Below are 26,502 nucleotides of genomic sequence, written 5' to 3'. Positions count from 1 at the left end.
TTTTTTTTTTTCAGGGCTGCCCTGCCCAGCAAGGAGGCAGCCTAGTCACTGTCTGCTTGCAGAGGCTTTGCTGAGCTGCTGTGGGCTCCTCCCAGCTGCCGTGTGATCTTCCCTGCAGTCCTGTTTATATGGGTGTAGTTAGAACTGCTTTGGCAATGGTGGCCTGCCTCTGTTATGGAGGACTCTCTCTGTAGTGGCAGGCTGCCTTGGCAATGGTAGGTTGCCTCAGCAACGGCGGGCTGCCTCAGCAGTGGTCAGACTGTCTCCGTAAAGGTGGAGTGTCTCAGTAATGGCAGACACCCCTCCCCTACAGAGCCGGACCATCCCGGGTTCAGCTGTGCTTGCTGTGAAACTCTGAACCCAGAGTGTTTTCAATTACTGTTTTTTTTGTTGTTGTTGGGGGGTGGGGGTTGGGACCCACCGAGCCTGATTACCTGGCTCCCTGACTCAGAGTCTTTTTTTGTTGTTGTTGTTGAACAGTCGACCCTCTCCCAGGTGTTCCAGTCACCTGTTGAAAAGGCACCGTTATCTACCGTGCAGCGACTCACTGAGCCAGCTGAAACAGTGGCGTTGGTGCTGAGATTCCTGGCGCGTTTTTTTTGCCTAGGAATCTCCTGGCCTCGCTCACTATTTCAGATGAATGGGCGACTTTGCTGTCTCAGGGCTCCAATCGCCAGCTAAGAGGGCACCCGGATCAGCATCTTTTGTATGGAGAACCGCCGTGCCAGGGTGCGGAAAGCAGCCACGTGGGCTGAAACAGCCGCGCTGGCATGGGGCTCCCCTGCCTGGGAATCTCCTGGTCTGTGGGCAATAAAAATCCATCTGGAAATGTGGCGTCCACTCACCCTCTGCACTTTCACTGGGAGCTGCAATCCTGAGCTGTTCCTAGTCAGCCATCTTCCCCACAGGGCCGGTGCCTTCTTTTCTAAGGGCACTAACAGCATTCATGAGAGCTCCACTCTTGTGACCTAATCACTTCCTAAAGACCTTACCTCCAAATATCATCACAAGGGGGACTAGGATTTAACATATGAATTTTGGAAAAGAGATAAATGTTAAGTCTATAGCAGACCTATAATTTTTTTCCAGATTCTTCTATCTTCCTTAAGACTTATCATCTTATTTTGTCTAGGAATTCACTCTCTGTACCAGATCAAATTCCTTTCTCCCCTACCCCCAAAAAACAGAGCAAATCGGCAATAATCTTCATGCTGTCCTTTGTGTTGAATTCTGTCTGATCTCTCTTTTTATCTTCACTGCAACTTTCCTCAAGGTCTCCTTTCATTGTTTCAAACTCCTAACTTCTTCATCTTTTTATAACCTAGCACACTCCTTCAGTATTTCATTGAAACTAATTTTGATAAAGTCACTCATAAGAAACCAGTTGTCAAAAACCACTTACCCAAGGAATTGGACATTATTGCCTATTTCCTCTTCTGTTTCAAAAAATATCAGTTAGCCCTAGTTGTCCCTTGATCTTTGTGTTAAATCTGACTTCTCTGTCTCTTCAATGGTTGTTCTTCCTTTATTCACTTTATCAACGCTAATAATTCATTCTCAGGGCTTGTTTTCTTACTCTACATCTGAGATACAAATGTGTTCCTAGTTTGCACAGTGCAAAGTCACAGAGTGGTTTAAACTAAATTTAATTCATTACTGCCATAATAGGCCTCAGGCAGGCAGGAGGCCAGCTCCACTGAGTGATGCTATGGCTGGGAAGCTGACCTTAGATTCATTCTGTCTTGCATTAAAATCTCCAAAAAGAGCTCGGATAGTTTTGCTACAGTTAACTCTCCTGCTGGGCAGGCTTCTCATGACTGGCGGCATTTTCAGTCTGCACAGGTGGTATCATCAGCAGCTCTAACTCTGTGAGAAACTTCAAGGAACTAGGACAGTTACAGGACCATGAGTGCAATCTTCACTGTCTCTTGCTTTATATAAATATGTCTGTGAATTTCTAAATTTTCTGCCACTAAAGAAAGTTTTCTGTCTTTAATTGTATTTATTGATCTTATGTACTTGTTAAGAGAGTTCTAATATTTAAAAATTGGGAAACTTCCCATAAGAGTCCAGACTCTTGGCTTCACTTGAAAAAAAACCAAATGGTTGGGCAATCCTTGGCTCTCTTTCTCCCATTTATGCATTTCTAAAGGCAGCGATTTACAATATAAATATGCATATATATAATCTAGAGCTTGTATACAAGCTAATTTGGTATACAATTTTATACAAGCTCTAGATTATACATACTCAGCGCATATATAGTGCCTGTCCTTTTATTCCCAAGGATATAATCACCTGGGAGTTGCACAGGGTTATGAATTGAATTGTGTCTCCACCCCCAAATTTATATGAAGGGTTAACCTGCAATGGGACTGTATATTGAAACAGGATTTTTACAGAGGTAATTCAGGTTAAACTAATTCATAGGGTGGAATCCTAATCTAATAGCACTGGTGCCCTTTTAAGAGAAGAGACACCAGAAACCTCTCTATAGATAGATAGATTAGATAGATAGATTAGATTGATAGATGATAGATAGATAGATAGATAGATAGATAGATAGATAGATAGATAGACAGATGATAGATAGATTTCTCCAGGAGCACAGAGGAAAGGCCATGTGAGGATACAGCCTGAAAACCACTCTTTGCAAGCCAGGAAAAGTTCTCATCAAAAGACACATTTGCTGACACCTTGATCATGAACTGCTAGCCTCCAGAACTGTGAAAAACTAAATGTCTATTATTTAAGCCACCCAGTCTGTATTTAGCTATGAAAGCCAAAGAGTATCATACACCTCAAGTTCTTCTAGAAATAGGTGGTGTCCCCAGCCCCTTCCCCACTACCATTCTTTAGTTAGGTCTCATCTAGTTAATTTTAGTCATTTTCTAAGTACTCTACCTGTCTTTATCTCATCCCTCTTCGATATTCTTACATTGCTCTGAGAGAGTTCCTTTTAAAATGCAATCTTTATACCATGTGCTCTTGCTACGAAATGAAATAAAACTCATTGAACTTAGTAAAATAGCTGCTTATCGCCTATAGTCCAAACATCCTAGTATGTTCCCAGGTCCTTTGTTCCTTGTCTCCTTGTCCACATTCCCAGTGCACTTCAGAATCCCCTTACAGGTTCCTCACACCAAACTCTGCTATGCCTTTATGCTCTCACTCCCCATATTCCTTCTGATTTCTCCCAGGCTGGATGTCAAAAAGATATATGCTTTTTTTAAGCCCCTGCTTAAGTGCTACCACTTTTTGAAATCTTTGGTTTATACTCTCAGGTAGGAGTAACTGTTTCTCTTTGGTGCTTCTAAGGCACTTTGTATAGAGATCTATTATGAGTTGCCTTTGTTAATATTACTCTCTTACCATTAAACTCAGAAACTTTATATGTCTGTGAATTTCTAAATTTTCTGCCACTAAAGAAACTTTCACCTGTATGGTTTTGTTTTATTTTTACCTAAGGTGATATTACAATAACGGGCACTTAGGAAGTAATCATATATTTCTTTATCAAATATTTGTGATTGTTAGCAGAGAAGCTACAGTAAGAACAATAGGAGTTAATAAAGGTCAAAACACCATCATCCTCCAGTCCCCCAAAATGTACTATTTGAACATAGCCCAACACAATGTATAAAACCCACATATTTAACTGTCTGCTATAAATGTATCTGTGAAGTTGCTGGAGAGTCTCCAACAAATCTACAAGGATTATACCCATTCTGTAATCTTTTTTTAGTCAAGTAAATAAAGAAATGGGGTTGATGTTGGATTGATATGGAAAGTAAATGAACTGCAATATCTTTAAGCAATAAAATATTTAAAATACACTACAGATAGCTGCTGAAAATCCTCCTTTTTCTTTTGTGGCCATTTTTAATGTGCTGGCAAGAGGAGTTCAGTTGTACTCTATTGTCCACCACATTTTAACCAGAAGTCGATCAAAGGGGAAAGCTATAGCCGCCGCTGTAACAATACAAACAATTCAAGTCCATTGCTATCCTAGCTAGCTGACTTGTTGCCATTGTGCTATGCTTCTTTGCTTTTGCACTTACACAGCTTTTAGAAAAATGGCTTTTAAGCTTTCTTATTAGTGAACTATTGCAAGCTTTAACATTTAACCATTTAACATAATGAATCAATCACTGTTTCATATTATTTAAAATACCTTTGACAAAAGTAACTGGGAACCACAGAATAGGAAGTAAAAGGCCTGAATCCTCGTACTGTGAGCTACATGATCCGGGGTAAATCAGTTTTTCTGAGTTTCTGTTATTATATTGGCCAAGTGAAGGCATTCAACTAAATCAGTATTTCTTAAAATGCTATGGAAATAAGTTAATTGTTATCAAAGGAGAAAAAAGTGAGCGAATCAGTGACAAAAACACTCATGGAGCACTGAATTAAATAAAATTAAGCAGATTTTACTTTGAACCTCAGGACTTCTCTGTACCTTTGATATGTTAATATCCATCATGGCTCTCTAAGAACAGATATGATATTCAGTTTTTATCAAATGTATATAATCCCAGAAAGCTGATTTTTGACTTAGAGTGTCTACTATTGTCTCATGGTATAAGAAACACTAGAAAAGTCCAAACTATATGACATCTGAAAGGTCTTTCAAAAAATGGTATAAAATTTTTTTGATATGCATAATTGTTTTCTTTTTAAACTCACATTTCTATATGTTATGATATGGCTATTTCCACAATTTATCTAACATTCTTACTGAGTTCCTACAGTATCCTAGCTACTAGTGATAAAAAGATGAATTAGATATTATTCTACATTTAAGTGTTTCATGTTCTATGAGTGAAATAGACATGTAAACATGTAATTATGCAGTTGCATAACAGAAAAATCAACATGCTGCAGGAGCAGAGAGAAGATATGTTTTGAAAATGATCAGAAAGAAATGCTATGAAAGACTTTTTGGCCTTTAAAATGTGATTTGCTATGTAGTATGGATATAGTTTTTAGTAGAATAAAATTTCCCCAATTGACATTTTCTGCAATTGTCTTCTAATTCCCACTAAGTCAAATTGAAGGTGCTGGGATTAAAAGGTTAAGGCAAATAGACAGAAAACATATTTTTATATGATCTCAGAAAGAAAAAGTATTTTTCTTTTTCTTGAGTAAACATGAACAAAAAGGTAATACCTTATATCTGTTCTTGCTATTCTACTTGAAATGGTAATAAATTTTAGAAAATTTTGTGAAATAATATTCCATAGAAGGAGGTATTTTAAATTAACTGAGTCACATAACTACAATATTTAAGGCCATGCATTTTAAAACGACATATATCCCAAATCACTTCCTGAATATAAGATTTTTAAAAGACATTCAGACTTATCTGTAATTAAAAAAAAAAAAACCTTCTTTCTCTGCTAATAGGAGGATTTATACTATGACCTTATTGCAGTTTAATTTATACAAGCTCAAGTGGTTTTCATATTTCTAAAATTGTACAATTCTTTAAAAAACCATTTATATAATCCTCAAAAAATTAGTGCCATCGGTGTATTCTAATATTTCAATATTCTCATTCTCTTGAGAGAACACAGGTAATAAAGTAAATAAGAACTTTCAAATGTCATTTTTAATGTTTAAATATTTATGCTAGCTGTTCACTTGTTTGTAGGCCTGGATCTATTTGTTCAATTTAATATAGTGATGCTTGAACTTTAATGTATGTAAGAATCAACTGGAGGGCTGGTTAAAACTCAGATTGCCAGGCTTTACCTTCATATATTCTAATTCAGTAAGACCTGGATGAAGCTGAGAATCTGTCTCTCTATCAAGTTTCAATGGCTGCTGCTGCTGCTGCTCCTTCTGCTGCTGCTGGTTCATGCACCATATTTTAAGAGGCACTGTTTTCACAGGTCTGAGTTTATTAGATACATATCTAGGTCTTTATGTTGTTCTGAGTTCCTCAGCCAGAGCCCAATCTGGGGCCCCTGATGGAGCAAGGAGAGTTGTTTATTGCACTGTCTGCAAACGGAAGTTACCTTGTGTTCATTTTTTGGTTCTGCCATCACAACCTCCTTTACCAAACACTAGCAGATCTTCCCTCCCATAATGTTTTCCACTTTCAGCTAACAATAACAGAATAATAGATCATTAGTTTCAAAATGTGGCCCACATTTTGGGATTCTTTCCCTCTTATCACTGTTTCCTATTTTTCACATAACTCATTTTTCTCTTTCATAATATCCTTGTAGTCCATGATTCTTTCTGGGCCTCATTTGCCTCCCTAGTTAATTAGATGTGATTGCCAGCCTGTGTGACTATATAGCCTAATTATTCATTAATTTGTTCATTAATTGTTCATAAAATTATTCATTAATTTGTTCATGCCTATGTTCATTAATTTGTTCATTCACTCTACAAACATTTGTTAAAACTCAACACGTAAAGAATATGACAAAAATTCTGCACTCATGGACTTGCATTATGGGGGAAGATGCTTCACATACACACACATGAGTATACAGGCTAGGAAAGAAGGATACATACAGGGTGGGAGCTGAGACTGTTCTAACCATTAAGAATTAGGATATCAACAGCCTGTAGATAAGGAGAAACCGAAGACTAATATTAGAATTTACTGGGTGTCAAGCCTTTGTTGTTGGCTGTACAAAAATACACAATGAATTGTACACAGTTCCTATTTCAGAATGTGAGTATATTGCATCTTAATCTTTTGTCTTTCTCATAAATGCTGAATTAAATAACTACTCTAGGTATTTAGATATAAAAATTCTGGAAATATGCAATCCCTTCCTGCTCAACAACGTCAAAATTCTGAGTGAAGAGGGAGCAAAATCAGGTCCGGAACATATATTACAACATTGTCTTACCAAAGCAATGTTTTTAAACAGTGATGATTCTGACAAAATCAGCAGAGCATTTTCTAGCAAAATAATTAGTTCATAACACATACACATAAACACACACACACAAATCTTTAAAAAAATTGAGGCAACAAAGCAGCAAAAATAAGCCTAAAGTAAGAGTTCTTCTGTGTTTACAACTCCTTCAAAAAAAAAAAAAAAAAAACTCAAGCTTATTATACTAGATGATTTGAAATATGTTTTAATCTTTATAAAATTAGCACCCAGGTAAATCGGAGGATATCTGAATTGAATGAAATTTATTAACCAGAGTTTCTTTCTAATAAGAAAAATGTTTATATGTTTGTAATTTTGCTTTTATACATATTAACATTTGCAACTATGTAATCTGAAATTTAAAAAAAAAAATCTCCCAACCACACTCTTATTTTCAGTATTACAGAGCTAAAAGGGTCTTGTAAAGAAAATCATCCTAGTTTTTAAAATATCCCTAAATAATTATTTCTCAAAATAAAAAGTCCTTTGGTTTATACTGTTTAACAGGAGTCTTCTCTTATGGTCTTAGTTATGAAATTGCTTCATGCCCTCCTACCCATCATATGTGCTGATGGCATTACCTGTCTGCATCCACTGTCACATCATGAACGCCTCTTTGGATGACATCTCGGGAAGTTACTGTGTCTGGTATTCGGTTCAGACTTCTAGTGTACAGGTTAAGTCCTCCATCTGTCATGTACCTGAAAAGAAATGCCCAATTAATCCACAGAAAATTAAACTCAACTGTACAATTTAACTTAATAAACAAACGGTGTTCACAATTTTCAATGATTACTCAAATATATTCTATTATCATTTTTTTTCTGCATAAACATTCTACTCACCAGGAAGAATTAAAATTTTTTTTCAAGTTTATTAGGAAATCAATATTCTTGACTGCAACAAGTAACTAGCCTATCATAGAACCCGTTTTTCTCTTTTGTTATCAATATTATTAATAGACTTGCAGATAATATAACTCTTAGCAAATTAAGAAAAAGAAAATTTCATTTTTAAAATACTGTTTTAAAGAGTTCATAGGAGTAATGGATCAAAACCTATGCTTCCACTATATCTGCCATCTTCCTAGAGTTCTACAGTTTTATATTTAATATCTCATATCAGCTGCTGTCACAACACTGTTGCAATTAGCTGTATCCCCACTCAAATCTCACCCTGAATTGTAACAATCCCCACGTGTCAAGGGCGGAACCAGGTAGAGATAACTGAATAATGGGGGCAGTTTTCCCCATATTGTTCTCGTGGTGATGAATAAGCCTCATAAGATCTGATGGTTTTATAAACAGGAGCTCCCTTGCACAAGCTCCTTTGCCTGCCATGTGCCCTGTAAGACGTCCCTTGCTCTTCCACTATGATTGTGAGGCTTCCCTAGCCATGTGGAACTGTGAGTCAATTAAAGCTCTTTCCTTTATAAATTACCCAGCCTCAAGTATGTCTTTATTAGCAGGGTGAGAACACACTAATATAGCCATCTTCCCATATATATATACATATATATATATATATATGTGTGTATATATATATATATATATATATTTAACACACTAATACAGCCATCTTCATTATTATATTTAACATCTCATATCAGCTGCTGTCTGTCACAATTAGCTATTTTGTAATTACATGCACACACAGAGAATCTAAAGTGATCCTCACCACTCCCTTAAAGGAACTCCAGTTCAGTATCTTCCTTTAGAGCGGCACAGATAACATTAAAAAATGCCCCTTACATTAAATGTGCTAGCAAAATAAAAAAAAAAAAAGCATGATGTTAAGGAATGATTGCTATGAACCTTTTTAAATGATTGTTTGGAAAAAAATCAGGCACCTTGGAGAAGCCCTTACATGTAGACATGCAGATAGTTTCCTAAGGTCAGCGTGTAAGGATGGTTGAGTGGTCGAGTGTAGACTGGAGCCAGACTGCTTAGGTTCAGCTACAGTGCTGCTACTTAAAAGCTGTGTGGGCTCAGGTAAGTCACTTAAACAAGGTATGTTTAAAGTGCTTCATCTGTAAAATGGAGACAGTAATGATATGCTCACTTCTTGCAGTGATGGTGAGCTATCAATGAGTTAATATACATATAACATGCACAGAGCATTGTCTAGCACATTGTAAGTGCTATATAAATGCTATCTTTAAAAATATTAGCTATTTTATGCATTAGCATTTCTATAGTCACTAAAATACCTCCTATCTTGAATATGAAATTATGGGGAGCATTAAGATTAGGAATGTCTGGTGCTAAAGATGGATCTTTTTAACACAGCTCGAGTAACCCTGATCTTTCACACACAGCTAGGCATACTTCAGTCATCACAAAGTTTACTAAAGGAGAATTGAGGGAGAATCAAGGCAGAAGCAGGATTACCGTATATCTACCCTTACCCCTTTGCCTTATTTTTAATTTTACTCAACAGAATTATTTGTTTGTGTTTGGTCATGTAACTTAAAGTATAAATTTAGGTTATATTCTTGGCCCGACTATTTATTACTGTGACACCTGAAGAAAACTTCAATTTCCACCCAATTAAAATATGTAACTTTTATCCCAATTTTCCAGAATTTTTTTTTACTTCATAGAGACTTTTCATAGAGGTTCATTATGAATAAGAGGTCTTTTTCTGACTAATTCCTAATTACTGACAGATTCATATCCCCCAGGGTTTAAAGTAATTTTAAAAAGGAGGAGGAAGAGATAAGCCTTTGCATGCTTCAAGAAATTTTGAATTCTTAGAATGCTGATTAACTAACTTTCTGAATTATACCTAGAGTACATGGAAAAAATGAAACTTTATTCCCATTTAAATGACTGCATGGCATTCTTTGTGGTTACTTGAGAAAACCCTAAATTCATTACTACATTATTGAGCTTTCTGTTCCTTTAATCTGTAAAACATATTTTTAAACATTTTGAAAAGAAAATTAACTTTACAATTCAACTTTTTCATCAGTTGTAACATAAACACTTCTTTTTTTATTGAGATGGAGTCTCACTCTGTTACTCGTGCTGGAGTGCAGTAGCAAGATCTCAGCTCACTGCAACATTTGCTTCCCAAGTTCAAGCGATTCTCCTGCCTCAGCTTCCCAAGTAGCTGGAATACTGGTGTGCACCACCACTTCCAATTAATTTTTGTATTTTTATTAGAGATGGGATTTTGCCACGCTGGCCATGCTGGTCTCGAATTCCTGACCTTAGGTGATCCACCTGCTTAAGCCTCCCAAAGTGCTGGGATTAGAGGCATGAGTTGCCACACCCAGTCAGCATAAATACTTCTAAGCCCCCTTTTCTTAATTAAAGAAAACACCATCAAATTAAACTTTTCCTGGGATATCTCCAGCCCTCTTGTCTTCCCATGTTTTAATTCTAAGCTGAGATATTGGGGATATTGGGACTGCCTCCTACCTAAGCTGACAAGGGCACACTGCACAGGCTGATGATCAAATAGTAAGTCCAGCACATCCTGGGTATCCTCACACAATCACCCTTGAGTTAAGATCAACCCATCACCTGCTGACCGGTATTACCATCTTCCACACAGGTAAGAGAACTGAGTCATGACAAATTTCAGTGTCCTGTACTCTACCATTAGAAAAAACAAATGCATGTGAGTAATCAGGTAAACAACACTAGGGGAAGTTTTCATGTAAGATTTTGGGTATTTTTACTTGGTCAACATAAGACATATGGACCATCAATGCATATTTAAGGGGACTCATTTGTGAGGCTATCTAATACTTCTTTGAAAGATGTTAGGGAACAAAAATAGAGGAAACAAGAAATCTCAATCAGGTTTGAAATGAAGCAGAAACAAATAAGGACAAAGGATATAACAGCATTATTTTAATTAGTGAATGCAGCAGATACTAGCCAGATGTAATCAAACCAATTTCCCTCTTCTCCCGGGCACACAGTTGAACCATATAACCTAGGCACTTTTACAGTCATATTGGGGTCATGCGGCTGTTTTAGACAAAGGAATGTAGGAATGCATGAATTCCAGGCCCGATCCATACAAAACAGTCTCACACCCTAGTTCTTCTTCTCTTTTGCCATTTGCCTGTTGAATATCAATGCCCATGGTAACACTGGAAATCTGATTGGGTAACAACAGAATTGCCATCCATCTTTATTCTCTGAGAGACTACATGGGGTGCATTCCCCAAGTGAAGATCAGAAACACCAGTGAGGGTTTTATGTGAAGAATAAATTGGCTTCTTTGTGTTAGGTTACTGAGATTTTGAGATTTCTGTTTTAGAAATTAATGTTAACTAATATAGCTAGTGTGCTAGACTAACTTGTGCTAGCCTAACTGATTGCATCTTAGCTCTGAGCCCGATAAGCTCCATCTTACCTTCTCCCTCCCTGCCACGGCCCCCTCAGGTGCATTACTGGGTCACGCTGTACTCAGAGCCTTGAACCCTTGAGGTTTGGGTCATGCTGTTCTCAGTACCTGTAACCGATGTAACAGCATCCTGTTCGGTAAGCCCTCCTAGTATTGTGACAACCCCCCTTTTCGGTGATTGTATGGAAATACCCTGGCCCGCAGCCACTTCCCTTAATCTGCTTGTTCTGCTTCTGTAAAAATTCCACTTCAGCTAGACTCCCCTTCCCCTATCTTAAGCAAGGTATAAAAAGGAATCAAGCCCCTTCCTCGAGGCCAAGAGAATTTTGAGCATTAGCCGTCTCTCAGTTGCTGGCAATAAAGGACTCCTGATTCATCTCAGAGTGTGGCACTTTCTCTATAACTTGCTCAGTTACAACACTAGCATCTTGGAAAATACAGAATGCTCTTAAGTACAGTATGCCTGTAACATCTATTATTATGTGCACAACTCAGTTGTTAAAAAACATTTAAAACAACTGCTTATCTAAGGATATTTCTGTGGAGGTATATGCATGCGTATGTATGAATATTATAATTAATTTATTGAATAACTGGACAGCTACAAAACTATGAAAACACCATCATGTGAATCACACATGGGCAGGTGTTGTGTCCGTATTATTCACTAATGAATGCAGTGTCTGGAATGTTGCTTGACACATAGGGTGAACTCAATAAATATTTTAACAGACATATACATATATACATACACACATATATAACTCAGCTTATGATCCCTCTTCTTTCCATATTATTTTCCCAGGAGTCCTAATGCCTCCCACAATTCCCACTCTCTTTTATTGAGATGAGATACAACAGATTTCTATCCTGGCCAAACAATCTTCATATCCCACCATGTCCAACTCTACATCTCTAACTCTACATTCATCATCTCCTCTCTCTGCTTTCTCATTAAGAATCCACAATCTCTCTGCAGGTTTTCTCTAATGGTATAATTTTTCATCTCCTGTGCCTACAATGTAGTTATCTACATTCTTTGTCTCCCATATGCGCTCATGGGTAGTCCATCTCTGGTTCTATAAACTTTTCCTTTGCAGTGCTCCCCCCATCCATTATTTTCTTCACTTTATCCCTACAAATGCCACTACCAGATTTCTGCTTTGATGAGCCTGAGCCTGAGCTCCTGCAATAGCTCCTGAAATCGAACCCCAGGGTTTTTCCCCAAATGCATTTTGTATATTTCCCATAAAGCGGCCTTTCAAAAGCCACCATCATCCTCATGCTATGTTCTATGACTATTTTATAACCTCTAAGAGATAGGATTTTATGTAGTTTATAGTGTAAACTTCTCAGCACAATGATGTTAAGGTCTGTCAAAATAGTGTCTATCTCTCAAATATTATCTTTAAATACTCGCATTCCATGACTCTCAGTTAAGAGAAAGGTCATCAGTATCATCTAATCCAGTGTTCCTCTGATTCTGAAAATCACACTTTATGCCAGCTAACTGAATAATTTATACCTTCTACATTTCTAATTTATATATATGTATGTGCATATATATGTATATTTAAACATATTTCCTTTGTCTATAGCTTTTAAATCAGGAATAAAACTAAAACATTTTTCTTATTCTCTTCTATTTCATGCGAGAGTTTAGTCCTTTCCCCTCATTCTGAGCTCTTAGCTCAATTTTTATCCCCTTCCTTTTGAAATTCCCAACATATTGCTTTGTAGATGTCCCTTGATTTCTTATTCAAACTGCTCCCAAGATATGCTGTCACTCTCAAGATAAACATTCTACATGAGTGTAAGTATATATAGTCAATCATCATTATTCACAAATTTTATATTCATGAATTTGCCTACTTGCTAAAATTTATATGTAGCTGCAAAATCTAAACTCATAGCACTTTCACCACCATTCACGGATATGAACAGAACAGTGAAAAAAAATGAGTCTCAGAGGTTTCCAGCTAAGGCTAAATGAAGTGATACCCTGCCTTCTTGTATCAGCTCTAATACCACAACAAAGGTTCTTCTATGGTCTATTTAGTGTCACATTTTTCACATTTTGTGTGTGTGTGCTTTTATGCTGAGAATTGTGCAGTTTAAAATGGCCCCCAAACTTGGTGCTGAAGTGCCATCTTAGGTTCCTAATTGCAAGAAGTCTTCAATGTGTCTCACAGAGAATATATGCATTAGACAAGCTTCATTGAGGCCTGAGTGAGAGTGCTGTTGGCTGTGAGTTCCATGTGAATGAATTGACAGTATGTATTAAAAAGGTATCTTTAAAGAGAGACACACATATAGCAAGTTATATATTGATCAGTTGACAAAAATATTGTGGCTAAAAGCTCATAGGAACCAAAACCTATATTTCTCATAGAAGCAATAGTTTAGTATTCACTAACACAGTGTTTGTGGTGACTTGATAGAACATAACTACCATGAATAATGATATCGACTGCATATATGTATAAACACACACACACACACACATATACACATTTTTTTGCTGTTGTTTGTTTCTTTGTTTTTTTGAGACACAGTCTTACTGTGTCACCCAGGCTGGAGTGATGTAGTGGTGCAATCTCAGCTCACTGCAACTTTTGCCTCCTGCATTTCCAGCGATTCTCCTGCCTCAGCCTCCCAAGTACCTGGGATTACAGACACACACCACCACGCCTGGCTAACTTTTTTAGTAGAGATGGGGTTTCACCAGGTTGTTCAGGCTGGTCTCAAACTCCTGACCTCAGGTGATCCGCCTGCCTTGGCAAAGTGCTGGGATTACAGGTGTGAGCCACCACGCCTGGCCTGTGTATATATATCTTTATGTGTATATTTATATATGTAATTAGCCATCCAAATATATTTGAATAGTGAGTATAAAATTGAATTCACACATGAGTCCACATTTAAGAAGACTGATAAAGAAAAGAGAGGCGGGGATAGAGTGGAAAGAATGGAGAAGAACGAAGACAGAGATGGGGAAAAGAGTGTACCTTAGACACTCCTGCTTTGCCATCATGTTCTCTGAACGGGGCATTGCCTCCTAGGCTATGTTAAATATATACAAAAATGATAATTATAACTAACAACAACCAAACATTGATATTGTTATTAATGATAATAAATGCAATATTAATAATAGTCATGATAAAAAGGAGGATGATCAATTTATTGAGTGCTCATATCATGCCAAGCTTTATGCAAACTAAAATTTGTGGATAATTTTCTTCATTCCTAACAACTTCATGAAGATGGTACAATTTTATCCTTATTCTAGATGACAAAAAATAATTTGGATATGTTAGGTCCCCAAGGGGTCCACACATAGCAAATGGAAGAGATTCAAATGAGGCGCTCCTTATCCAGTGGCAACTGAACAACAACCTATCCCAATTTATCATAATTGGTCTCTATAATTCTACATTTTTAGAAACTCAGGTAGGGTGGATACCAGGAATGGACTGGTAGGTATCAGGATATCAAAGCAAAGCTGTGAATCTAATCAAAAGCTATTTTGTGCTCTTTTTTAGGTGGCGTCACCATTCAAACATAAGCTATTCATGAATGAAATCAGGAAGGGTCACTTATATACAAGAATGGTCTCCTATATGGGTCCTGTCAGATGCATAAAATCCAGATTCATATAAAGAGTATGTCAAAGTCCAGATTCACATAAAGTTTATAGACAAAGTTAATTGGGAAGCTTTTCCATATATTACTGAGCCGATGTTTTGAAGTCAGACATAGCTGAGTTCTAATGCAGGTCTGGCATTTCCTCAGTGTTAGGCCCTGGCTGGGGCCAATGAGACTCAGTTTCCTTATCCATAGAACATGTATAAAAACATCCACCTTATAAGCAATGCTGGTGGTAGGAAGGCAAAATAAAACAATTATCTTCAAAGCACTTAACAAGAGCATAGTACATAACGTGAAATGCTCAAAATGGCAATTAATACAATATCCTAGTGCCTCCCTTTGGGCCTATTCTCTGATTAAGCCAAATATCCCAAATTGCTAATATACTCTAAGAGTTTTACAACTACAATATGTTTTAGAATGTAATAGGACACAGAAGAAAAACAAGGTCTGAGATTTATTAAAATCTGATACCACCAAAAGAAAATAGACTGAAACTTTCAACTCCAAAGTGATTTTTCTTTCACGTTAAACTAGGGGTGCATAATTGAACACAGCAAGAAAATATTTTTTCCTTAAAGCAGTTACAGGCAGCTTCTGACAAGACAAAAAAAAAAAATTCAAGCAGATCAGCAAAACTCCTCCTGTCTCCTTCCCACGTCCTTGACTACAAAATCTGTTACTTAAGAAGCATGTGAAAATCACTCTGAAAAACAGACCACATGTGTTTTTCTCAACAACATCAAAACTTAGTGGCTTGAATTTACAGAAATTTTGGATTCTTTACTCTCCATGAATGAGCAGAGGAATGGCCCTTCAACACCCTGAATAACCTTGGATATCTCATATTTTCTCCTGACTTTCTGAGCAAACTTACACATTTATTTATAGTGAATGCATGCTAGTAGACCGCCTTCCCTCTCCACACAATGCTGATGGAGAACAGGGCTACTTACCCACTGTTGATGTCATCAGCCCTGAGAGTTTTCCCAAGGATATCACCATCACTCATATATCCACCCACATCGACTTCAGAAGACATGTCCAGGTCACTGCTTGCTTTCTCACTCATGTCCATCTGTGACATGTTTCCCAGCCGAGAAACAGCAGCTCGACGGAGAGGCGTGGTATACATGAATCTCGAGGGGTCTGTGTGGATGAATCTACTGGTACCACTACGAGGATAGCCAGCTCCCAGGGAGGGAGCATCTCCCGCCTGAAGTCGTGGACATGCCTGACCCAACCTCCAGGTCATGGGAGTGGGTCGACTTGTCAAGTTGGGTATGGTCCTTCCATTCACTTCTGTTGTCACAGTGCTGTCGAATGTTGTCTCCAGGGTGCTGCCAAATAAAATGGATAAATAACTATACTCTGGTTCACTTAGTATATTCTATAACCTAGAATGCATGAAGATAGAAAAGGCAAGAGTTGAGGATTGTCTTTTAGAAACATGTTATCTTCCTGAAAGCTAAATTATATGTTCATTTTGAGATTCTAATCACCTCTGTGGAGGTCAAAATGTGGAAAGAGCATTCATTTACAGCTCTTTGTTTGTTTGTTTTCAAAAGAAAGGCCATCAGTGCATCTTGGGTAAAATGACATATTGTCTTACATTTTCAACAAATACTTTACACAGTGTAACCTTCCAAGACCTATTCTGAAAGTTAACTGCAATTATGTTTGAATGTGCCCCTACTACCTTGCCCAGGTGCATTTCAAGTGCAAGTTGTGCCACTATTTTCTAGGGCAGGCATTAAAAACCCACTTAACAGTGACAGTGGTAGTTGTAGTAAGTAATTCTATTGAACTGGAGATTATATTGAAAAAGACATAGATAGTAGATAGAGCTAGAGATAAGAGCTAAATACGTATATGCTGTGAATTTTCAGTTTAAGGATAATTACCAACTTTTATATAAAAAAGAGAGAGAAAATAGTAAGGGGAAAGTGAAATCCCATCTCTGTCATTATAAGAAAAGTTAAATGTTTGTTTGTAATTATTTTTTCTTTATTGACTCAAAGATATATGGAATTGAAAAAAAACCTGTGGCTTATCTGAGTCCCACGAAGACTGGACATAGTCTCTTCTAAATTCTGCCTCAAATCTGCTATGTTTTTAACTGTTCTCATTCTTCTTGTTTCAGGGTCTTCACCTAGGAAAGCAACATGATAAATCTGCTATTCATGACATTTACTATTCTCAAAATAATGAGATATTATCTCATGCCAGTTAGAATGGCAGTCATTAAAAAGTCAGAAAACAATTGATGCTGGAGAGGATGTTGAGAAATAGCAACTCTTTTACACTGTTGGTGGGATTGTAAATTAGGTCAACCATTGTGGAAGACAGTGTGGTGATTCCTCAAGGATTTAGAACCCGAAATACCATTTGACCCAACAATCCCACTACCAGGTATATACCCAAAGGATTATAAATCATTCTACTATAAAGACCCATGCACATGTATGTTTACTGTGGCACTGTTCACAATAGGGAAGACCTGGAACCAACCCAAATGCCCATCAATGATAGACTGGATAAAGAAATGTGGTATATATACACCATGGAATACTATGCAGCCATAAAAAGAATGAGTTCATGTCATTTGCAGGGATATGGATGAAGCTGGAAACCATCAATCTCAGCAAAATACACAGGAACAGAAAGCCAAATACCACATGTTCTCACTCGTAAGTGTGAGTTGAACAATGAGAACAAATGGACATAGGGAGGGGAACATCACATACCAGGGCCTGTTGGGGCATTGGGGGCATGGGAGAGATAGCATTAGGAGAAATATCTAATATAGATGATGGGCTGATGGGTGCAGCAAACCACCTTGGCACATGTATACCTATGTAACCAAACTACACATTCTGCACATGTATCTTAGAACTTAAAGTATAATAAAAAATCTATGATTATTAGGATCCTAATTATTTCAAGGCGTTTCTAGGTGTACTCAGAATACTCGAGGTAAACTTGCCTTATGTAGAAGGTAAACATTCGGACTCTGGGGAATAAACTAGAGGCCTTTTCTGGTTTGGTTTTGTTTAGTTTTGTTTTTTTGTGAGACAGAGTCTCATTTTGTTGCCCAGGCTGGAGTGTCTTGGATCACTGCACCTCTGGGGTTCAAGTGAGTCCCCTGCCTTAGCCTTCCAAGTAGCTGATTATTAGGTGGCTTGCCACCACATCCAGCAAATTTTTTGTATTTTTAGTAGAGATGGGGTTTCACCACGTGGTTGAGGCTGGTCTCAAAATCCAGACCTCAAGTGATCCGCCCACCTCAGCCTCCCAAAGTTCTGGTATTACAGGTGTGAGCCACCATGCCTGGCCAAGGCCTTTTCTTATGGAAGCAATAGCTTTTGAAGTATTTTATTAGACTCATGGACAAAGACCAACAACATTAGATGGTTTTATTTTTAATTACTTCTCCAATTTCTATAGTTCTACCAATGATACTAGAGTTCAAGTAAAGCCCTAGGCATCTAAACCCAAAACGTTTGTATCTAATGAGCATGAAACAAATAGTTCTGCAAGTAGGACTAACGCTGGCCTGATACAATTAGCACCTACCAACTCCTAGCAGAAGCGACCTTAAGCCATTTTGTTTATAGTCATACAATACTTCCCAAGCCAGTGGTCTTCTGAAGCGAATGAGTCTAGACAATAGGAAGAACGTGAAAAGAGAGTAGTGGAAGCAGAATTTTTATTCTGTTCAATTTGGACTGAACAGATGTCTAGTGATGGACATTTTCATTAAAAAAAAAAAAAGGAAGTAGGGAGTGGACAGATTAAGAGAAGGGCAGGGAAGGAGATGAGACAGAGAAAAAGGAAGTTGGAAGGGGATGATTGGGAAGGGAATGGAATGAAAAGAGGAAGGAAGAAAAAGAAAGCGAAGGAAAAGAAAAGCAAAAAATAGTATATTAAATTACACTATGAAAAATGTCAGAGAAGTCAAGATGCATATCTATAATCTGTTTTAAGAATACAGCCGTTTAACCTGTTAATTGACTTCCTTAATATTCAGGCCAGATTTTCACAAATCTATAACAAATGTGTCCCATTAATACTTATCATCACAATCACACAGTTGGTGGGGATTTCAGAAACTGTCTTGCCTTAGCTTTTAGCCATTGCCTTCATCTGTCTCACGTGAGACAAGGCCATCTGCCTCTGCCCGAAAACGCCCACACTGGAAAGGCCTCCGCCTCAGCAGTCAGAGATGGCTCCTTCCAGTAGCAGGTCAAAATGTGAAACATTTATGGGGGATTAGCAATAATTTGCCTCCTTTAAACTTTTACCCCATGGTTCCAGTGGGTCTGAAACCAAATGAACAAATTTACATTATCTTTACAATGGCAGACAACTGCTAATTCCTTTATTATCTTTTTTAGCCAAACACTACTACTTTGTTCCTTATTCCTCACTCTGGGTGGTTGCTAAAATAGCCACCATTGTGCTGCCAGCCTGTTAATTTCTTCCTTTGAATTTACAAACGATTTAAACAATTAAAATGTACTTAATAACAACATCATTATTTCAAACATAAACTACTAAGAAACTTTCCTGAAGTAAATATTTTTAAAGAATAAAAAAACACATGTTGGGATCTCATGCACATGACAAAAACATTTCCTACACTAATTAAATTTATGCAATCACTAATCCTATAGATTAATATTATTCTTTTAGAACTCAGAACTGTTAATAGCTCTTGAGACTGATCATATTCTTCCTGAAAATTCTTCCCATACTTCTCATACATATAATAAAGGGTATTTGTGAAATGGCTATAAAGAACTCTACCCTTCACTTCCAAGTAATCTGATAGAACATTGAAGAAAAAGAAGTGTTTTGTAGAGAAAACCTTACAGAGTGGGAAAAATATTTATTACAGTCAAGGAAAAGACAGGCAAAGGAGAAATTTATTCAAACTGGGTCAAAGTGGGTACCGAAAGGAACAAAATTGGAGAAGCACTAAACCCAAGATGCAGTATGAGAGATTTCACACAGTTATAGTCATCTGGGATTGTAGGTGGAAGATTAAAAAGTCATGAAAGAAGCAGTATGTTGAGATGACCTTTTTTTTGGTGGGTTGTGGGAGGTAAAAGTAATTGATCTCATAGAATTTCCTAGAACACACCATTACATGTTCCTGTCCCTTTCCCTCTTCTCCCTTCCCGCAGGAGAACTTTTAAGTTGTAATCCAGCTGCATCTCAACCTCTTGCCAACTGAAATATTAAAATTGATATCTGAATTACATTCCATTTTTGATATTAATTTTAAGAATGTTGCTGTTTCACTAAAAATATTTTCACATCTACTTCATCTCCTTTTCAATTTCTTTTTTCAACCCAACAGCTATCTTAGATCTTTGGATTCTTCTAATGGAACTCACTGTTTATGTGGTTTCTATCATGTTTTAGAACCATAGCCTCCCTCATTCCTTAGGTGTTTTTTCATCATGACATTCACTCATAACATTGCACCCTCATGACAGTCAGACAAATGGACCTTTTCCTCCAAACACTTATTGAGCAGAAAATAATTGCTGCCTTATTCATGTCACGAAAGATAATACCCAAAGCAGAATTTATTGCAGTAAATGTTTTCAATGACCCACAAAAGGCAAGATAAAACTAAGTGTACTTACAAACCCCCTAAAGACTGATTGCACAGTCCTAAATATCTTGTAAATTTGTATCTGAATGAGATCCAGAGGCTTTGGAAGAAACAAAAACAACTGCAAAGTCCAAATATAAAAGCACAAATAAAATTAAACGTTAGTAAGAGTAAAAGTTACCAGAAATTGCACATGAGAAATGTATTTAATCACAATAATGTTGTGTCTCCTCCTACTCTCATAATCTCAAAGTCAACCATTATTCCTGAAAGAGGCTTCCTATGTGTTAAACACAATGGAATGACTTCCACACATTTTCCAAAATGGTATGTTCTAAAATCTACTGGAGTTTTTAACTTTGGTGCAAAGTGCTTTCTCATTGCTCATAAGGTGTTCTTTTGAGTAGAGAACAAAAAAAGTATCAATTTGGTACTTCTACATTACTATTTGGTGGCAGAGAGACTATTTAATCTGTGATCCTGCTCTTAATTTTTAGGCTTTAATTATACACATTGTAATTAACACTGCCAGCATTGCCATATTTTAATAGAAAGTCAAGTCTATATGAATGAACTTTATTCTCAGAGAATTATGCCCTCTACTCCATCCATATTACAAATGTTATTTAGTGTACAGCTTTCTGGTTTATTGTGTGAAGTAACTCCAGTTTTGTGGATGACCTCAATGGTGATTTGGATGAAGAATTTTAATCCCCTCCCCTCTGGTTAATCTTGACACTTTGGAGAAAAATAGCAAAATATGGCCAAAAGCTTTATAGTTACTTTTAAAATATCCTCCTATACAGCTATAGCACAAACCTTAATCTGTTTGGTTTAGAAGAATATCTAAGAGTAAAGAGTTAAACTCAAGGAACTCCACCTAAAAACTAACTTGGAAGAGGCCATTTTGAGTCATAAGCAGAACCTATTCAAGCACGTGGCAGAAATTCTGAAATTCCTGTGTGCAGTGGGTGTAGTTATATTCAACAACTTAACATGTATCATTATTTAGGGAATTGCATCAGATGCTTCATTATCTGGAGATATGATTATTCATATCACAGCTATTTGAATAAACTTCCCCTTACTTTTTCACTTGCATTTTTGAATACTGGCATAAGTGGGAAAAAAAAAACCATAAAAGAGAATAATCACATAAATACAATAAGCAGATGCTCCTATTGAAAAGCCAAGGCATACCGGCTTCTTTTGAGAAGCCTCTGACAATAATGCTCCAAGTTATTTATGCACAAAAAGGCACATGTCATACATACACCCACCCACAGTATGCTATAATTTAACTGAGTAAGCAACAAATACTGCGAGGGAACTGCACTCTGTTCATATCTTTGTTAATACTTAAAAAATACTGAGAACAAGATAAATGATACCACTTCAAAAGCAAAAGAAGAATATTATCTGATCTGATTCTACATTTCCAGAGGATCTGAAAAAGAAAAAAGCTTCATAAAGATTAAGACTTTCTCTTGCCTTTGTGCTGCACATAGCCCTTTATGAGAAGCAGTTCATCATAGAAATCATACAATGGTGCAAAAGTAAATCTTCAGTGTTGGAGCACCTGGTGTATTCAGATTCAGAAACCACTATTCTAACAACTGTGGAAACATTACTCTTTTAAAACCAAACTGACATGAAAAATTGAACAATATTTGCCTCTGCTATCTGTCTAAGCTTTCTCCTTCTACAGCTGGCTCACTAAAACAATCCAGAAGCCCTCATAAAACATCTTGTAACAGGGGGGTCTACATTAAGAATAAAAACAAACCTGCATTTAGCATTAGTTTCATGGATCAGAAACAAAGAGATCACTGGCAAGGTTTAATTTCTTTCAATTTAAGGAGCCCTATATGAAGTCCTTTGTGGAAATACACATGGACATAAAATATGATACAGCCAGTAGTTTAAGACTTATGGAAGAAGAAACTGTAGGATGTAAATATATTTTGGTGGAACACTGAATTCAGAAATAACAACTAAAATGTTCATATGTTAGCTGTTTAGGTAGGTGGCAAAGTTGACATTTAAAGTTTAGTCATAAACTATAGAATCACTTGATCTCTTCTTATCTAGCCAATTAAAGATTATGCTAGAAGTTGCTACTGAAACTCAGGACAACAAAAAGGTCTAGCTTATAAAGTACAAAAACAGTTCATGGTCATCTACATAGTAGCTTAAATACTTAGAATGTGCACATGAAGAACCAGTTTTTTTCAAACACTGAAAAAAAAAAAAAGAAAGAAAAAGGTAGAAGGCAGCAGAGGCCTCTGCAATTCTGAAAGTGTTACTGCAATGCACAGGGCTTGTCATTGAGTTACTGAGGAAGCCATCTATTCAGGTAGCATGAAGGCAGCAGAAGAAACTTAACTCCACAGGAAATTTGCCCAGGAGGACCTTCATTTTTCATCTCATATCTGTAATGAGGTCACCTTGAGAGAAGTTGAACAAATAAGCCCCATTAATGACTAGGTAAAAAACATGTTTGGGGTTTTAAAATGTTAACACTTATTTATGGATGTCTAGAAGGTCCTGGACACGAGGCTAGGCTAATAACGTTCACAGCAGATCTTTGGAATTTGCTTTCTCCAAATGAACCTTACCACTGCTGCTCATAGCTCAGTTTAAAAAAAAAAAAAAAAAAAGTCATTTCAAGAAACAGGAATTAAAAGTGTAACTATGTATTTTTAAAAATCAGTCTAAAAAATGAAAGTTACTTGGCAAATGCAAATAATTTCAAAAGAGACACGAAATGTCTTAATATCCCACACACATTTTTAGGAGCAAACTGGACTTACCTAATAAGTCAGTGTAAAGCGCCTGTTCCAGATCACCCAGCATGGTAAGGATCACTTCCTCATCCAGATGAGCTGTCCCTTCCCGCAAACAGTTTTCTCCCTCCTCTTCAGCCCAGCTTCTGCTGATGCTGCTCAACTTGGAGGACACATTTTCATCTTCGGACCTACTATCTTCATCACTCTCACCTTCCAAGCCTCTTCTTGCAGACAATTCCTCCAAGTCTTCACTGTCTGACTGGCTGCCCCCAGCAGGCAGGAGGTTCCAGGCTGAGCCGCTGGTGTGATACAGGGACTGCACAGACCTGGAGAGAAACCTGGACAGTGAGCGCCTCTCTGCATAGTTGGCTTCTCTCTGGCTGGCCTTGGCAGCGTTTCCAAACCAGTTGGAAATGCGCACCGTGGGTCTCCTCTCCCCATCACTGGTGAGGGAAAGATTGGTGAGAGACTTTTGTTTCTGAAGGCTAGCACCCTTTCTCCTTACTTCTTTGCTCCGGAACACAGAGAGTTCAGCAGGCCGCTGCATGATTCTTCCAGGGGCTTCTTCCTTTCAATTGCACTTCATATTGTCTTTTTACACTGTGATTGTAATGGATCCGTTTGATTTTAATTACCACATGCACTTCAATAAAAGCTCAAGCTCACACATTCACAGAAGATTCTGGAGATGTGGTATATATAATGGTTTGCCCACAATTTAGCTTGACACATCATTTTACTAATCAGCAATACTTGCAAATATTTTGCTCAAATATAGCTGAAGCAGAAAAGAGTTCACCAAACACTCTCCTCCAGATGAAAAGTAGTCCAGGAAGCCAACTACGTTTGCCCGTCTTCATCCAATCACATGTCTCAGCAGGAGGATGGGTCCACATTTCCCTCTATTCCTCCTGTGTTCCGAAACGCGAGAAGGTGAAGCAGGAGCTGAGGTCTCTTGCTTTTTGCTTTCTTTTTTCCCCTGCCTTTCACCAGCCCTTAATTGATCTAGGTCTGTAACCCTTTAACTCTAATGAGCTGACACAGTGCAGCAAGTACAGCCTCCCCATAGGAGCCCAGGAAGAGCAGGAATTAAGCACGAAAGCCCAGCCCTGTAGGAGCCGCTTGCATTTTAGTATTCCACCTGCATTCTCAGATCTATGGCTCTTCCTTGCTGCTGCAGTGGATGCTGCTGGCTGCCATGGCAGCAAACATCCTGCTAAATTAAAACAGAGGCACGGGAACGGCTGCCCAGCCTAGAATGCCACAGGTTTCAGAGCCAAGCCTGTGTGAGATGTTCCACTATTAACCTCATGCACATTTAAATGACTCTCAGCCACCCAATCTCAGACACGAACACACACACAAACACTTACATACACAACACACGCTCCCCGATGCCGAGAATGACAGACTAATTCTCTGTAGCTGCAGGCAGCTGAAGCAGGCAGATCTCCTTTCTGAATGTTGGGATTTGTGCTGTAAAAGCACAAATCAAATTCAAGCGTGTAAAGGACCTAAAAAACGAAGCATGACACTCTCCACCCACTAGGAGATAATGCTTTAAAGGGAAAGACTTCCCCCTCATCTTTTAAAGAACAAAGTCAAAGCCTTTTTATTTTGAATTTATTTAGTAAAATTCTAATGTGACATAAAAATCAAGATTTCTTACTATCTTTTGCAAAAACATGAAAAGAAAAGAAAAATGATAATCTAAAAGGGGTTTCCCCTGATATTTTGACTCGAAGTATACAATTGAAAGTTTATAGTCAAGTGTGTGGAACATAATAATGTCACGGATAACACAACATGCACATTGTGTCTTTTGATATTGCATTTTTCCAAGTCTACTTCATAAGCCTATCACAGCATAATCAGCTCTTACTTTTTAAATATTTTAATTTTTTTAAATATTAAAATATGCTGCACTGTGTCACTGTGTCACTATAGACCACCACCATAAAATTCTGATTTTAGGAAACTTTTAAAAACAAATATATAGTATAGCAGAAATCACAAGTACCATTTATAGTTAAGAAGAAAAGTATAAACTTTTTAGTATTTGACTTTGAAGACTTACTGCCCACAAATAGAAAAATAGGGATTTTTTTCTTTATCAAATGAGGGAAAGTAGAGAAATATGCAGAAATATTACCATCATCATTTTCAGAGCGAATATGATAAGTTAATTCTGTTTTTCTACCTCCTATTGGTAATCTCAACTACGGGAAATACCCAATCTCTTAACTATATACATTAGCATTGTAATACGCATTGCCTATAACTTCACAAATAACCACTTTGCAAAGTTAATTATTCCTTATGCCCCACCTTTCAAGGTAGACCAGACTTAGATCCATTTTTTAGACAAGCCAAAGGAAATTAGATGAAAAGAACAGCAATTATTTGTGGCAAAATTTTGCAATAAAGAAATCTGTGAATTATTGATACTCATTCTCAATTCTACACTTTTTGAAAACTAATTGTGTTTATATAAAATGTGCTTAAATGAGGGTACAAGTATCAGATCATTAAAACTGACAGTCATACTTCTAAAAACATAATTTTGTAAAGTATTTTTAGAAGATCAAAATGACACTTCCCTTGGAATTCCTAAGCAGAACATTTTTCTTCTTCATTTTGAGTTACTGTAACTCAGTGAATTTCCAAATTCTGAGACCATAGTGAAATTTGTTCAAATTATGCAATTTCAATTTATTTAACATATATTACACTAGCGTATATGCTAATATACCCTAAAGCCTTACAGATTTACAAAAAAATGGAATTCTAATGCTCTATATATCAAAAGAGTTGACCTTATTCATACGTAAATAAAAGCAGTATTTATGCCCTTTCCTTATTTAAAACTGCTTATATACCAATCAGTTTAAACCTGTGGTTCCCAAGCTTCATATATTCAGAACTAATTGCAGGACTTATTAAAACACACTTTGCTGCCGGGCGCGGTGGCTCACGCCTGTAATCCCAGCACTTTGGGAGGCCGAGGCGGGTGGATCACGAGGTCAAGAGATCGAGACCATCCTGGTCAACATGGTGAAACCCCGTCTCTACTAAAAATACAAAAAATTAGCTGGGCATGGTGGCGCGTGCCTGTAGTCCCAGCTACTCAGGAGGCTGAGGCAGGAGAATTGCCTGAACCCAGGAGGCG

The 26,502-nt window shown here is 37.3% G+C and overlaps 1 protein-coding gene across 7 annotated transcripts in view; it reads right to left on the bottom strand.

Annotated features, from left to right (window-relative positions):
- NAV3 (neuron navigator 3) overlaps nt 1-26,502 on the bottom strand; it is a 618,166-nt gene that overhangs the window by 149,228 nt on the left and 442,436 nt on the right. For 6 of the 7 annotated variants that reach the window (XM_017513855.1, XM_017513856.1, XM_017513857.1 and 3 more), the window contains 3 exons: nt 16,962-17,070; nt 15,875-16,258; nt 7,484-7,603 (listed from right to left, as the gene is read on the bottom strand). In XM_017513855.1, coding sequence (XP_017369344.1) covers nt 7,484-7,603; nt 15,875-16,258; nt 16,962-17,070 — 613 coding nt within the window. Of the gene's footprint in view, nt 1-7,483; nt 7,604-15,874; nt 16,259-16,961; nt 17,071-23,357; nt 24,808-26,502 lie in introns of those variants that run through there. The other variant, XM_017513862.2, reaches the window with a different exon arrangement.

The sequence above is a fragment of the Cebus imitator genome, unplaced genomic scaffold, assembly GCF_001604975.1.
Source record: "Cebus imitator isolate Cc_AM_T3 unplaced genomic scaffold, Cebus_imitator-1.0 Scaffold507, whole genome shotgun sequence".
In the NCBI taxonomy this organism is placed as follows: Eukaryota; Metazoa; Chordata; class Mammalia; order Primates; family Cebidae; genus Cebus; species Cebus imitator.
This window is presented reverse-complemented; position numbering and strand designations above follow the sequence as displayed.